General features: G+C 49.1%; 1 protein-coding gene across 6 annotated transcripts in view; it reads left to right on the top strand.

Moving 5' to 3' along the window:
• Positions 1-5,082: 5,082 nt before the first annotated feature.
• Positions 5,083-14,594, top strand: part of MYH10 (myosin heavy chain 10) — a 114,651-nt gene continuing 105,139 nt past the window's right edge. For all 6 annotated transcript variants that reach the window (XM_029929161.1, XM_029929158.1, XM_029929160.1 and 3 more), the window contains exon 1: positions 5,083-5,454. In XM_029929161.1, the coding sequence (XP_029785021.1) occupies positions 5,110-5,454 (345 nt within the window). In that variant the 5' untranslated portion in view covers positions 5,083-5,109. The remainder of the gene's footprint in view (positions 5,455-14,594) is intronic.

The following is a 14,594-nucleotide window of genomic DNA, read 5'->3' as shown; positions in this document are numbered from 1 at the left end:
CGGGGCGGTGTGGGGGGCGAGGCGGGAAATGCGGCGGGGGCGCGCTGCGGCAGGGCGGCCGGGGGGAGGGTCAGCCCTCGCCTCGGGATCCCTTTATTGTGTAAGCGATCCGGGCACGGCTCGCCGCGGACTCTCTGGCTGGCCTTCTGCAGCTGGGGTCACACCCTGATCCCATGAAATGGGCCTGGAATGGGGTCGGCGGGGAGTGGAAGCCACCGAGTCGCGGCGTTCTCGGGGGCTTTGTGGGCCTGAGGCGGCCCGGCCGGACTGGGCCCCGGGAGCCGGGGCCTGGGGAGGAAGGCTGGCCGTTCGGCGGGTCTGGGCTCAGCTGGGTGGCGTGGCCTCTGCCTGTGACCATTATCTGTTTCTGGGGCCTCTGCGGCTCCCTTCAAGACCACTGCGGTGGATGCAAGGGGGTGGGGTGGCAGGGGTGGGGTGGGGTGGGGTAGGGGTAGCTCCAGCCTGCAGCGGAACAAAGGCTGCTGTTTTTCCCCGAATAATATAATATACTAAATATAATACTTTGGCTTTGCTGAGATTTTTTTTTAAATGCTGGAACTGAAGATTCTTTGAGGCAGCCTTCATTATTCTCTGTAGTATCTCCCTCTAGAAAACTTTAATCTATTTATTGTTGTATTTCCTTCATCAGTCTGCCCTTACCGAGTGTTCTATAGTCCCATGCTTTTGACGTTCAAGTATGCCCCCGTCTGTCTCCGATTCTGAAAAAGTGGCCATTTTATTTTATGCATCCCTTTACTTCTGCGCCTCAAAATCGGTTCCTCCCTGGCCTTATCTGGAGAAAGCATATGGTGTAATGGGGCGCGTGCAGCGGGAGCTTTTGCAGCCCAGGGATGTGACCCCAGAGGTTGGCTTTTTATTTGGGCTCCTTGGGGAAATCATCACAATGAAGACAGACGGAATGAAAGGCGAGCTGAAGGAAATTCTGAAGGGCACGCTGTGCAGGGAGGGGGAAGACTGGATGCTTCAGCCTTGGGTGGACTTTCCTGGCGAATGGGAAGCATTGAAATTCCTGGGGTTGCCTCCACACCCAGCGGGAGAGACGGTGCGGGCCACAGATAGCCTGTGCCCTTTTGCGCTTGGTTTGGGGTGTGCAGTTGTTTCCAAGGACACCAAACACCTTCCGGTTATCTTTCTGTCTGCTGCAAAGCGCTTCCTTCTTATTCCTTTTTCTCCTAACTCTAAGTGGGTTTTTCTCCCTATTAAATGGAACGCTTTTGCCAGATTGTGCTGGTGTCTTCCTTGCTGAGCCCACATTCTTGTAACCGGAATCCATAGGATTTTTATTTAGTGGAGAGGCCTCGTGGAGCGTGCTTCACGCCCTTCAGATCACCTGGCTGGGGTTCTGGGGGTAACCCCAGCTCTGCCGCTTGTGAGATCGGCGACCTCGGGCTGGTGATTGGCTGTCTCTGTACCTCAGTTCCTCATCTGTAAAATGGAGATATTGATAGTGCCCACCTCCCAGGGCCGTCCTGAGGATGGAGAGTCAGTAAAGGTAGATGGTGTAGAATAGTGACTGGCCATGATTCATGGTAGAGGGAGAGGTGTTGGCTATTTTTAAAAATTGTGCAGTGCTCTCTGCCGTAAGGCTAGGCATTTGGGAGCGGTTCAGCCTTCTGGAGCAGTATTACCAAGATCGGGTACCAAATGTACAGTGGAACGGAGTTAAAATGAACAGGGCCTCCTCGCCAGCCGCCCCAACTCGATCAGACCCAACCACGGGAGTGAGTGCCTGCTCCCTGCTCAGCCCTCTGCTGGAGTGCAGGGGAGAGCGCGAAAAATGCCCGAAGAGAGGGATTAAGTTGCCACTTGACCCGAAAAGAACCTCTCAGAGGGTGGCATTTGGGTCAGGATTGGGAGGAATGGTTGGTTTTGGGTTGTGGAGAAGGTGAAGCTCACGAGGAGGGTAGGGACCACACGTGGGACCCCTGGTCAGTATCCTGTGGCCCTAGGAGGCAGCTGAGCACTCACCATACAGCCAGGAACAGGAAACAGCCCGCTAAGTGTGTCCAGTTAATTTTTTTTAATAGTTTATTTATTTTTGAGACAGAGACAGAGCACGAGTTGGGGAGGGGGGGCAGAGAGAGAGACAGAATCAGAAGCCGGCTCCAGGCTCTGAGCTGTCAGCACAGAGCTCGACGTGGGGCTCAAACCCACCAACTGTGAGATCATGACCTGAGCCGAAGTCGGACGCTTAACCGACTGAGTCACCCAGGCGCCCCACAGTGTGTCCAGTTAGTTGTAGAAAACTCTGGAAAGTAAAGTAATTTGTAATCTCACTCTCTAGTGAAGACCCAATGCATATCTGTTCCTGTTTATTCATTTATTTTTAAACGTATTACTGTTCTCTTTAAAAATGTCTGTGTGTGTGTGTGTGTGTGTGTGAATTTCCCCCACAAGATCAGGAGCATTTTGTAATTAACATTTTTGTGATCTCTTGTCCCCCCCCTCTTTACATGATAAGTAATTTCCTTACCTAGAAAAAATACTGATAAATTTGAAACGTCCCACTTTGGGGTGGCGCCTGCGTGGCTCAGTCCGATAAGCGACCAGCTCTTGATTTGGGCCCAGGTCGTGATCTCACAGTTCATGAATTTAAGCCCTGAGTTGGGCTCTGTGCTGACAGCAAGGAGCCTGCCTGGGCCTCTCCGTCTCTCCCTCTCTCTGCCCCCCTCCCTGCTTGCGCTCTTTCTTTCTCCCTCAAAATAAACAAACTTAAAAAAATAAAGTAAATTGTCCCGATTCGGCAAACTAATTTTTAAATATATAATTTACTTTAAAAAAAAAAAAAAAGGTCTGCTGCAGAAATGACCTGTTAAGCTATTCTAATTTATAGCCACCCGCTCAATTTAAGCATATAATTACATGCCCAATGTGAAATTACGGAACTTTGTGCAGGCACATGCCCCCGGCAGCTCGGCAGCTCGCTAGGTGTCCTGTGGGATATACAGTTTATGCCGAGGGGAGCGTCACTTGTCACCGTATTTGTCATAGAAGGGTATTTTCTCTTTCAAAGGGCTGCCATCCGTAAAGGCGGGCGTGTGTCCTGTTGTCCCTGTCCAGATTTACTGAGGATGATTCCCACCTCGTTGCCCTACCTCCCTTCCTAGCAGTTTGCAGAGTAGAGGTTGGAAAGATAGAAAGTGTGTTGCTGGTGTTGCGAAAGCCAGTCCCTAGAGGTGACGGTGGGCTCTGGAGACTAGTCTTCAGGACGTACATGGTCCCCGCGAATCATTTCTGTACCGGATGGCCCGCCCGCACGTGAATGCCAAAGAAGGCAAATGCCAGCTGAGTGGTAAAACACGACGGCCTTTTTATCCCGAGAAACCTTCATGTTACCTCTTCTGTGATTTTTTTCGGTTTCCTTTTGTTTTCTGATTTTTGTTTTACTCAAGTCCATAATTTTAACGATGTTGGCGTATACTTTTTAACAGGTTAGGAATTGGTCTAGAACATTGGTGTTCAACCCTTATTTCTATCCCGGCATACCTGTTAACAGCAGTGGCTCACCATGGCAACCAGAGAACTAAGGAGTGATGCTTCTCAAAGGGGGGGCGAGGCAGGACCAGCCGGGTCTGGGATGTCGTTAGAAATGCAAATTACGAGGCTCCGCCCCAGACCCGCTGAATTGGAGACCCGGGGATGGGGCTCCAAGAAGCCTTTTGAGAGCCGAGAGCCCCACACACTCCGCTTGGAGCACCAAGCTCTAGACGTGCATGTTTATGATGCATGAGGTTAGGACAAATAATTCTGAAGTGTACATTTTTATACCATTTCAGCGATTTCACGGAGCTTGAAATCTGTGGACTAAAGGTTAAGAGCCTCTTAACAACTTTGGACTACTTTTTCTTTTAATATTTTATTTTTAAGTAATCCCTACACCCAAAGTGGGGCTCAAACTCACAACCCTGAGATCAAGAGTCACGCGCTGCACTGACCGAGCCAGCCAGGCGCCCCTGGGGTACCCTGTGATTAGCCTTGCAGCTTTCTGTCTTTTACCTACTAAGAATCCCCATCATTTTTTTGGAAGGGGGGGAGGCAAAATCTGGGAAGATGTGATAGAGCGAGAATAGTTACTCAGTTGGTTTCTTGGGTTGATTTGGACGAGGTCACGGAAACCGGACTTCTGAGATTTGTAATAAGCTGGAATTTGGGGTAGTAACAAAAGTGTTTAATGATGGTGTCAGATTCCAAAAAGATATTGTCAGGCAGGAGTGATGAGTCACATGGGAAAGGTGAGTGATGGCTGCAAAATCCTGTCATTTGATCCAGAAAGTCAGTGGCGCAAGTACAGGATGAAACGTAGCTGAGAGGGGTGTGTGTGGAGCTGTGGCGGAATGTTCTAGACTGATTCCTAACCTGATTTGAAAGAACACGCTTTTCTCTTAAAAATTTTTTTCATTTATTCATTTTTTTGAGAGACAGAGACAGCACGCAAGCAGGGAAGGGGCAGAGAGAGAGAGAGACACACACACTCACACACACACACACAGAATCTGAGCTGTCCGCACAGAGCCTGATGGGGCTCCAACTCCCGAACTGTGAGATCAAGACCTGAGCCTAAGTCAGATGCTCAACCAACTGAGCTGCCCAGCCGTCCCTTTGATGGTTTACTGTTTGGCAGCTGCTGTGCATTTTGCAGCTCCGTCCCCTTGGCCACCTAATTCAGGCACCACCCCCTGGACCTTTTATCCGGAGTCTCCACTTTCCTTGGCTTCCTTTGCCTTTTGACCCTGTTTAATTTGTGGTGGGGGCGAGAGAGGAGGGGAGGCAGGGGGAAGTCCCACTGGATGTCCGCCTCCTCCCCCTGCTTGGTTTGCAGCCCTCGGTCTCCACAGGTGCCTCTCGAGGGCTCCTAGTTGGGGGTCACCCATGAAATTTACTCTGGACACCCGGCCAGTGCAGCCATGAAGAGCGGGACCCCGGCGCCTCAGCCAAAGTTAATGCCTCCTGTCCGCCAGAGGCTTTGCTTTAAGTGCCTCCCAGGAGTAAAATCCGTGAGTCGACCGACTGGTATTTGCAACTGCCTAATCTCGCCTCCCCCTCCTCTCCTCCCCTAGAGGCAATTGCTCTTGGATCCTTCTGTTTACAATGGCCCAGAGAGCCGGACTCGAAGACCCCGAGAGGTACCTGTTTGTGGACAGGGCTGTCATCTACAACCCCGCCACTCAGGCGGACTGGACGGCCAAAAAGCTCGTGTGGATCCCGTCGGAACGCCACGGCTTCGAGGCAGCCAGCATCAAGGAAGAGCGGGGCGATGAGGTCATGGTGGAGCTGGCCGAGAACGGCAAGAAAGCGATGGTCAACAAAGACGACATCCAGAAGATGAACCCACCCAAGTTCTCCAAGGTGGAAGACATGGCAGAGCTGACGTGCTTGAACGAAGCTTCGGTGCTGCACAACCTGAAGGACCGCTACTACTCGGGACTCATCTACGTGAGTACTTCTGGCCACGCCCTCGTGGGAGGTGCTGCCTGGGAATTCACTCGTTCGGAGCTAAACTGAGGGCGGGCGCTAGCCACGGGGTCTGTTTAACGTGACTGTTCGTGTTACCGGTGGAAAAGTCTCTTGCTTACCCAAGTCTTGCATTCCTTTGTATCTTAACGTGTTATTTTATTTTATTACTTTTAATTTACTTTAAAAACATATTTCTTTTCGAGAGAGAGCACAAACAGGGGGAGGGCTAGAGAGAAGGGGAGACATAGAATCCCAAGCAGGCTCTGAGCCACTGGCGCAGAGCCCGACAGGGGCCCGAACTCACAAACCACAAGATCATGACCTGAGCTGGAGTCGGACTGAGGTTTTTCAAGGGAAACTGTCCAGGTCGAGACTGAGGCCAGAGTTGTCCTATAGTCAGCAGTTGACACGTATGTTGCAGTCACTGACGATGTCACTGGCCACGAGGAAGAAGTTACTAAAAATACTAAGGGACAAGGAAGAGCAGAAAAACGCAAGCCAGATTCTCAAAAAGCTCTAGAAGAACAGAAAAAGGGGATAGTAGACATAGGCAGCAGTGACTTAAAGAAGGCAATAGAGAGTTTGATTTAGAATAAAACATAGCAGAGGGAAAAGTTGATTTTATAATGTCTGAGTTGGGAAGAGAGTGGTTGAGTTTCTTTTTTTTTAAACATTTTGTTGTTGTTTATTTATTATTGAGAGACAGAGACAGAGCATGAGCCTGGGAGGGGCAGAGAGAGAGGGAGACACAGAATCTAAAGACAGGCTCCAGGCTCAGAGCTGTCAGCACAGAGCCTGACATGGGGCTCGAACCCACAAACTGTAAGAACATGACCTGAGCCGAAGTCAGATGCTTAACTGACTGAGCCACCCAGGTGCCCAGAGTTTCTTTTTTTTTTTTTTAATGTTTATTTATCTTTAGGGGAGAGAGAGAGAGAAAGGCAGACAGAGGATCTGAAGCAGGCTCTGAGCTGTCAGCACAGAGACCGACGCGGGGCTCAAACTCACAAACTGCGAGATCATAACCTGAGCCGAAGTCGGATGCTTAACCAACGGAGCCCCCCAGGCGCCCACGAGAGCGAGAGTTTTCTGCGAGGGGCGTGCGTGTGCTACCGGGGTCTTGTCACTCAGAACTAGTTTTCCCGTAGAAATTAGTTTACTTAGTGACTATTTACGGAACACCTGCTGTGTTCTCGGTGCTGAGAAGAGTCGGGGGCAGGCCAGGGCCCCGCCTTTCTGACACATCCTAGAAGGAAATGAAGCTGGACTGTGGGACAGAGTGAGTTAGAGAAGGGCTTGCCGCAGCGGGTCCGAGAAGGGCTCTTCTAGAAGGCACCGTGAGAGCGGGAGCCCTTCCAATAGGAGGGACTGGCCAGGGAAGGATCTGAGGCGTGAACGGTTCTCCCCCGACCTTTGCCAGAGTAGGTACAGTCAGGCCTAAAGGTCCCCCATTTCTGTTGTCTCTGAGAGGTGGGGGCTGAAGTGGGTGAAGGCGGCTCGAGACTGGGAAGGGTTTGGGGGAGAAAACCACCAGAGAGAGCCTCACCGGAGAGCAGCGTCGAGAATCCGGCCAGGATTGCGCAGCAGAACGTGGGAGGCCACCGCGTCCTGGCCCGGCCTGTGGTTTTGCCAAGGGCGCGGGCCTGTCCCTCTCTGGGAAGGCAGGGGACCTGTGGCTGTCATCCCCAATGCCCGCACGGCCCCTTCCCTTCCTCCCTGGTCCAGCAGGCTGAAGGGCTGTGGGGAGAACAGAGGAGAGAGGGGGTCAGGCGGGTCAGACGGCCAGCTGACATCTCGCCGGGGTGCTGCCTGCTGCTGGCCTCCCGCCTCCTCGAAGCCTCCTGCAAGTGGGAGGGGGCGGGACCTTCAGGGGGGGAGGGGATCGTGGGTAAAAGAGAAGGAAGAAGGAAGGAGCCCTGAGATCCTCTGTGTCATTCCCCGCTGTGATTCGAAGCCTTCGCAAGTGTCTTTCATCAAGTAAGTTTGATTTTTTTTCCCAGCTACACTCAGGGTCTGAGTTTCTTTCCACAGCACCACCCCCTTGGTCTTTAGAGAAGGACAAGCTGAGTTCATCACAGATTGTTAAGCTCCCAGCGGGGCTCAGAATTCGGGACAGTCGTGTCTCTGGTTAGTGGGGTGGGGGAAGGGCTCCCAGCAGCACCTGGAGTTGGAGCACTTGACCTTCAAGAATCCTAGTAAGAGGAAGAGGGCGCCTGGGTTGCTCCATCTGTTAAGTGTCCGACTTGCGCTCAGGTCACCATCTCCTGGTTCAGGGGTTTGAGCCCCGCATCGCAGAGCCTGCTTGGGATTATGTTATTTCCTTATATTTTCTTCAAAAGTATCCTCCCCGACCTCCCGACTGATCAGGCCATTCATCTTCCTCCTCTTTTCTGGTAACATCGTCCGGAACCTGTAAACGTCTCCTCTAATACTGCATTAGCTCACCTCACACATTTTGATGCATGGTATTTTTATTCATCGGCCCTACATATTTTCTGTTTTCCGTTGTGATTTCTTCTTTAACCTGTGAACCAGGGTGCTTAAGCTACCTTTTTATTACTGATTTTTAAACTAAGTGCGTTGAAAAGAATACAGTTCACGTAGTATCATGCCTTGGGTTTTGTGGAGCTTGCTGTGCGCAGCGTTTCATCAGCTTTGAAGGGCATTCTCTGTACCTGGAGAGAGCGTTAATTCTGTTATCGCTGGGTGTGGGGTTCCGTGTGTGACCCTTGGACTAAGCTTTTTAATTCTGTCTAAATCTTCCTTCCTGGTTTTTGTCTGCTTGGTCTGTTAATTCCTGAGAAGTGTCTGAAACCCCCCGTGTGTTTTACCAACCGAGCAGACCTCCCTCACCAGTGGAGTGTAGTTTTTCCTACTTAGGAACGCGTACATGAGCGAATCCCGCGGGAGAAGGCCTGTGTGTCTGCTTCTGCACTCGGCACCTGCTGCAGGTTCACCTGTGTTGCTTTGCGTTGGTAAATTCAGAAGTCCTCAGGGGCACCCTGGGGGTCCATGGGCCATGCTCTAAGACTCCTCCAGTGGACCTGTGGGGTTACAGCGGCTCTCGTGATTATTTGAAGATATTATTTGCCCCTGTTGCTGTCAATGTTGGTGCTGATGGTACAGAAGTTGGGGGGGAGGCGGTGACCCCAGACTGTACTAGTGGTTATTTTCATCCAGTTTCACTTGAGGCTGCCTTTGAGAAAGCAGGAGAAATTGATTTTATGAAATGTCAACCCTCGAGTCTTTGGAATACACCCGGTGATGAGGTGCTGAGCGTGCATAAAACGCTTCCATACTGAGCCACAGGGAAAGACACGGCGTAGTTCTATGAGCTGCAGACTGAACTCGCGATATTTTTTTAAGAGAGCACCATTTTTATCTGCTAGAGTGACTGTGACTCACGGATGAGCTGTGGTTCCGCGCTCTGGGGCATCAGCCGACACGTTTCAGAAAATGAGGGAGGGGGACCTGCTCCTTCAACTTCAGCTGACCGTCTTTGTTGCTTGTGATGAAGTCTGAGTTTTCATGTGAAAATTCGGATTTGGGGAAACTCCTGTTCACCGTGTGGGCGTGACAGCATGTCAGCGCTGACCGCCCTTCCTGGTGAGACAGGGCGATATTGATGATCGGCTTACTTTAATGGCGTGTCGTGAAATGACATCATCCAGGAGACCGTTATAACGCACTGAGCCGGCACTTTCCAAACGGTGTGCGCGTTGTTACAACATCACAGACGGGTGGAAGGTCTTCCTACAGGCAAGATGAGCCGATGGCATTCGACGTATTCATCAATGGGGGTGCGCCTGCCACATTGAAGAAGTTCTCACTTGTTGGGTCTCGGGGTGGCATCCAGGGGGATTATCCATGGGCACTGGGAAGGGCGGTTGAACCCCGGCTCCCTTTCCCAAACTGGATAAATCTGTGTGAGGCTAATTTTCTTCACGAGCTTCAACCAAAATGACATAGCACCACAGATTGAACGTGAGGGCAGATTTGAAAATCTAGCCACTTTCTGTGCAGCCAGACAATCAAAGATTTGCAAGAATAGAAAGCAGCAGCACCTTCTTGCTTTCGTTTTGGAAAATGAAAGGTTATTTTTGTAAGAAACATTGTTTACATTAACAAGTACCGTTATTTTTGAAATTTTTTAAAATATTTATTTTTGAGAGACAGAGAGAGATAGAGCATGAACAGAGGAGGGGCAAAGAAAGAAAGAGAAACAGAATCCAAAGCAGGCTGCAGGCTCCGAGCTAGCTGTCAGCACAGAGCCTGACGCGGGGCTCAAACCCACGAACCGTGAGATCATGACCTGAGCCGAAGCCGGACGCTTAACTGACTGAGCCACCCAGGCGTCCCCAAGTACCGTTATTCTGTTTTATTTATTAAAAATTTTTTTCTTTATGTCTTTATTATTTTTTTACTTCGAGAGACAGAGACAGAGCATAGGCAGGGGAGGAGCAGGGAAAGAGGGAGACACAGAACCTGAAGCAGGCTCCAGACTCTGAGCTGTCAGCACAGAGCCTGACGTGGGGTTTGAACCCATGGACTGTGAGATCATGACCTCAGCTGAAGTCAGCCGCTTAACTGACTGAGCCCCTAAGGTGCCCCACAAGTACCGTTATTTTAAAACAAATAGATATACATTTATAAAAGCTTGGCCATATATATGTGTGTGTGTATATATATTTATATATGTAGAATATATGGTTATATAAAATGAAAGGCCTCTGGGGTCTTGAATTATTTCCCCGTAAAAGGGCCCCGAAATTAAAAAGGTTGGGATATTCCGCTCACCCTGTTACCGCGGGATGCTCCACGGTAAGATTTCTGACCCAGTGTATCCACTCGGCTACTTTTGGACGTTGGTGTTTTCCAGTCTGGGGCCAGTTCCTGACGGTGTGTGAGAAGGGCGGGCGCGTCACAGATCTGTAACTCCTTCCTACCTGTGGCGTTTCCAGATAAAGCCTGATTCAGGTGGACGTGCAGGAGAATCCCCTCCTGGTCTGGGAGGGGAACGCGATGGTGAATTCCGCAGGGTTGGCCTTGGCCCCACGTGGAGTTGGATTCTGTGTGTGGTGTGGGATGGGGACAGGACCCCGATTTTCTCCCAATGGCTGTCCGGTTGAGCCAGCGCAGTTCCCTCAGAAGTGCCACCTTGTCACACATCAGGTGCTCCTCAGTCGGCTCAAACTGTTCTCCTTCGGGGGCCTGTGTGCCGTCTTCCGGCTGAGACCCCACTGTCTTCAGACCAAGTCTTGGTTAGGGTGTGGTAGGTGCTCTCATTTTTGTTATTCATTAGGGCGGTTTTGGCTGCTCAGGATAATTTTAGAACCCGTCTGTCAGTTTTACACCTGCGCGCGTGTGCACACGCGCCCCAGCTGGAATTTTGTTGGGGATTTTGTTGATTCTGTAGATCGGCTGGGGAGAGAAGTGAGATCTTTGCAGTATGTGATGTTCTAGTTCACGGCTCATCCGTTCTCAGCTCTTAATTTTTCATGATCCGTTTTATGGCTCTCTGTGGAGGCCAGGATGGCTCTTCGCGGATTTATTTCGGGGTATTTGATTTTTTTTGGATGCTATTTAAATGGTGGTTTCTGTGTTTTCTGATGGATGCCATGATGTAGAAATACAGTTGTCACGTTATTTACAAATAAAATCTTACTAAGATTATTTGTTGGTCATAACAGTCTAGCTGACCATTCTTTTATATTTTCTATGATTTTTTTTGTTTTTCTATGGATATTCCTTTTTTTTTTAAGTTCACCTATTTATTTTGAGAGAGAGAGAGAAAGAGAGAGAGAGAGACCACAGGTGAGAAAACGGCAAAGAGTGAGGGAGAGAGAGAGAGAGAGAGAATCCCAAGCAGGCTCCACACTGTCAGCGCAGAGCCCGACATGGGGCTCGAACTTACACACCATGAGATCATGGCCTGAGCCAACACCAAGAGTCGGACGCTTCACTGACTGAGCTGCCCCGGCATCCTCTGTGGATATTTCTATTGGATTTTCTATGTGTGTACAGACAGTGACAGTGTTAGTTTTTCCTTTCCAATTCTTGCACATTTCTTTTACTTGCTTTAGTGTGCTTTCTCGGACCCTCAGTAGATGTTGGTTGAACAGCAGTGGAGACCACAGGCATCTGTCATTCCTGATCTCAGAGAGAAGCGTCAGCATTTCACCATTAAGAATGATGCTTGCCTTGCAGCGCCTGGGAGGCCCCGTCAGTGGAGCACATGACTCTTGATCTCAGTTATGAGGTCAAGCCCCGTGTTGGGTGTAGAGAGGACTAAAAAAAAGTAAACTTAAAAAAAGAGAATGATGGCTGCTTCCATTTTGTTTTGTTGTTAATATCCTTTATCAGATTTAGGGAACGCTATTCCTAGTTTTTATCCTGCAGAGATGAATTTTTAAAATCCTGTTTGGAAGTCACTTTATCAGATGTTTTTTCCAGCATCGAGTGAGATGATAGTGTGATTTTTCTGGCTATTTTGTTATGGTGGTGAATTCCACATATTTTTGAGTGTTAAACTAACCTGGCAAAGACCAAGTATTCTTTTTCTATACCGGATCCTGCTTGCTAATATTTTGTTTAGGACTTTTGCTTCTATATTCATGAGTGAGATTGGCTTACAGTTTTCCTTATCTTGTAATATCCTTGTCCTACTTTGCCATCCAAGATTATGCTGGTTTTATAAAATGAATCAGACTGTCTCGCTTTTACACGTTCTCAGATATTGCTTGGAGAGGATTTGTGCTATTTCTTTTAAAAACGACTATAGTTTTCTTTGTAGGCAAGTTTTTCTTTAATAGATGTAGAACTTTGCAGATCTCTAGTTTCTTGGTTTTTTTTAAATTTTTTAAATATTTTTTAAAATTTATTTTTGAGAGAGACAGCGCAAGCAAGGGAGGGTCAGAGAGAGGGAGACACAGAATCTGAAGCAGGCTCCAGGCTCTGAGCTGTCAGCACAGAGCCCGACGTGGGGCTCGAACCCACGAACCGTGAGATCATGACCTGAGCTAACGTCAGACACTCAACCGACTGAGCTACCCGGGCACCCCTCTTGTGTTTTTCTAGGAATTTCTGTGTTTCATCTGAATTTTCACATTTATTGGCATAAAGTTGTGCATCATACCCTCTCATTTTCTGTTGGATTTGTTAGTAATACTCTTTAATTCTTGATCTGCTTCCATTTTTTAAAAAAGTCTAGGGGCGTCTGGGTGGCTCAGTCAGTTGAGCGTCCAACTCTCAATTTCAACTCAGGTCATGATCCCAGGGTCATGAGACCAAGCCCTGTGTCAGGCTCTGTTCTGAGCGTGAAGCCTGCTTAAAATTTTCTCTCCCTGTTGGGATGAGCCCTGGGTATTGGATGTAAGTCATGAATCACTGGGTTCTGCTCCTGAAACTAATACTACACTGTAGGTTAACTAGCTTGTCCTTAAATAAATAAATTATACACTCTAACAAAAAGGAAAAAAGATCCTCTGTCCCTCTCCCTCTGCCCCTCTCCTCCCTTGGATGCCTTCTCTCTCTCTCTCTCTCTCTCTCAAGTAAAAAAATAAAAAGTAAATAAGAGGAGTCTCCCCAGAGGTGTGAGTGATAAGCATTTTAGCTGTATTCCGCAAGTGCCCGTATGTGGTATTTTCATTATCTTTCCGTTCAAAATAATGAGGGTGTCTTCATGGACCTTGCAAGTTACTTAGAAGTAGATTAATTTCTAGATATCAGGGGATTTTCAGGGGCACCTGGGTGGCTCAGTCAGTTAAACGGCCGACTTTGGCTCAGGTCATGATCTCACAGTCCGTGAGTTCGAGCCCCTCATCAGGCTCTGTGCTGACCGCTCAGAGCCTGGAGCCTGCTTCCGATTCTGTCTCCCTCTCTCTCCGCCCCTCCCCCACTCACGCTCTGTCTCTTTCTCTCAAAATAAATGGACGTTAAAAAAATTTCAAACATGAGGATTTTCAAGTTGATTTTGTTGTTTCTAATAATCCCCTTGGTCAGAAAACAACATACCCGGAATGATTTCAGTCCTTTGAAGTTTGTTCAACTTGTTTTATGGTCCATCACGTGCTGGAGTTGGGTAAGAGGTCAGCGCGCTCCTAAAAAACACATGTTCGCTGTGATTGGGTGTGGGGTCCCTGTGTGCAGTGTATTTCCTCATGGTTGTCGATTTTTACCCTCTGTTCTCTGTGGGGTCACCACTGATCTGCTCCTCTTTCCAGCTCCTGTCCTTTTGCTGGGTATGAGTTGGAACTATGTTATCACATGTAGACAAACCTAAGATTTTTAGATCTTTCTGGTGGATCCTCATGAAGTAGTTTTCTTTTTAATAGTAAATACTTCTTGGGGCGCCTGGGTGGCTCAGTCAGTTAAGCTGCAAGGTCATGATCTCGCGGTGCACGAGTTCGAGCCCCGCGTCGGGCTCTGTGCTGACAGCTCGGAGCCTGGAGCCTGCTTCGGATTCTGTGTCTCCCTCTCTCTCTGCCCCTCCCCTGCTTGTGCTCTGTCTCTCTCACTCAAACAAAAAAATTTTTTTTTTAATAGTAAGTGCTTCTCTTGCAAAATATTAGCTTTTCTCCCTCTTGCCGAGTGTTTGCACGGCTTGTTTTCCAGAGTTTTATGTCCATCTTTCCTGCGTGTTTCTCTGTAAGGTGGTATGTCTCTGAGGAGCAGCCTCCAGTCATTATTTTTGTCCCTAATCTGACGTGTTAATAACCAGAATATCTAGCTCATGCACATGTACAGCAGTGACTGAACAATTTCTGTTGAAATCGGCCCTCTGACTCTTGCTTCCTCGGTCCTGCCTGCTCTGTGTCTTTCCTTCCCTCTTCTTTCCTTTTTTGATGAGGGAACCTTCATCGTTACCATCACACCTTTTCACCTCTCACCCTGTGATGGCTTTTCTGCTCTTGTCTTCGTCGTTCCTTCAGCGGTCACCTGCTCTCCCGAGCAGCCTTGGCCTGCCAGAGACCCACCACCACTGCCGCTGCTCCCCTGTCGTGGGTGCGGAGCAGCCCCGGAGCACTTGAACTCCGTCTCCACTGCCTCCTGGCCGGCATGCTCTGCTGCTGTTCAGTATGTTGGCGTGGATTTCTGTCTCTAGATTTAAATTTTTTTTA

The sequence above is a fragment of the Suricata suricatta genome, chromosome 17, assembly GCF_006229205.1.
Source record: "Suricata suricatta isolate VVHF042 chromosome 17, meerkat_22Aug2017_6uvM2_HiC, whole genome shotgun sequence".
In the NCBI taxonomy this organism is placed as follows: domain Eukaryota; kingdom Metazoa; phylum Chordata; class Mammalia; order Carnivora; family Herpestidae; genus Suricata; species Suricata suricatta.
This window is presented reverse-complemented; position numbering and strand designations above follow the sequence as displayed.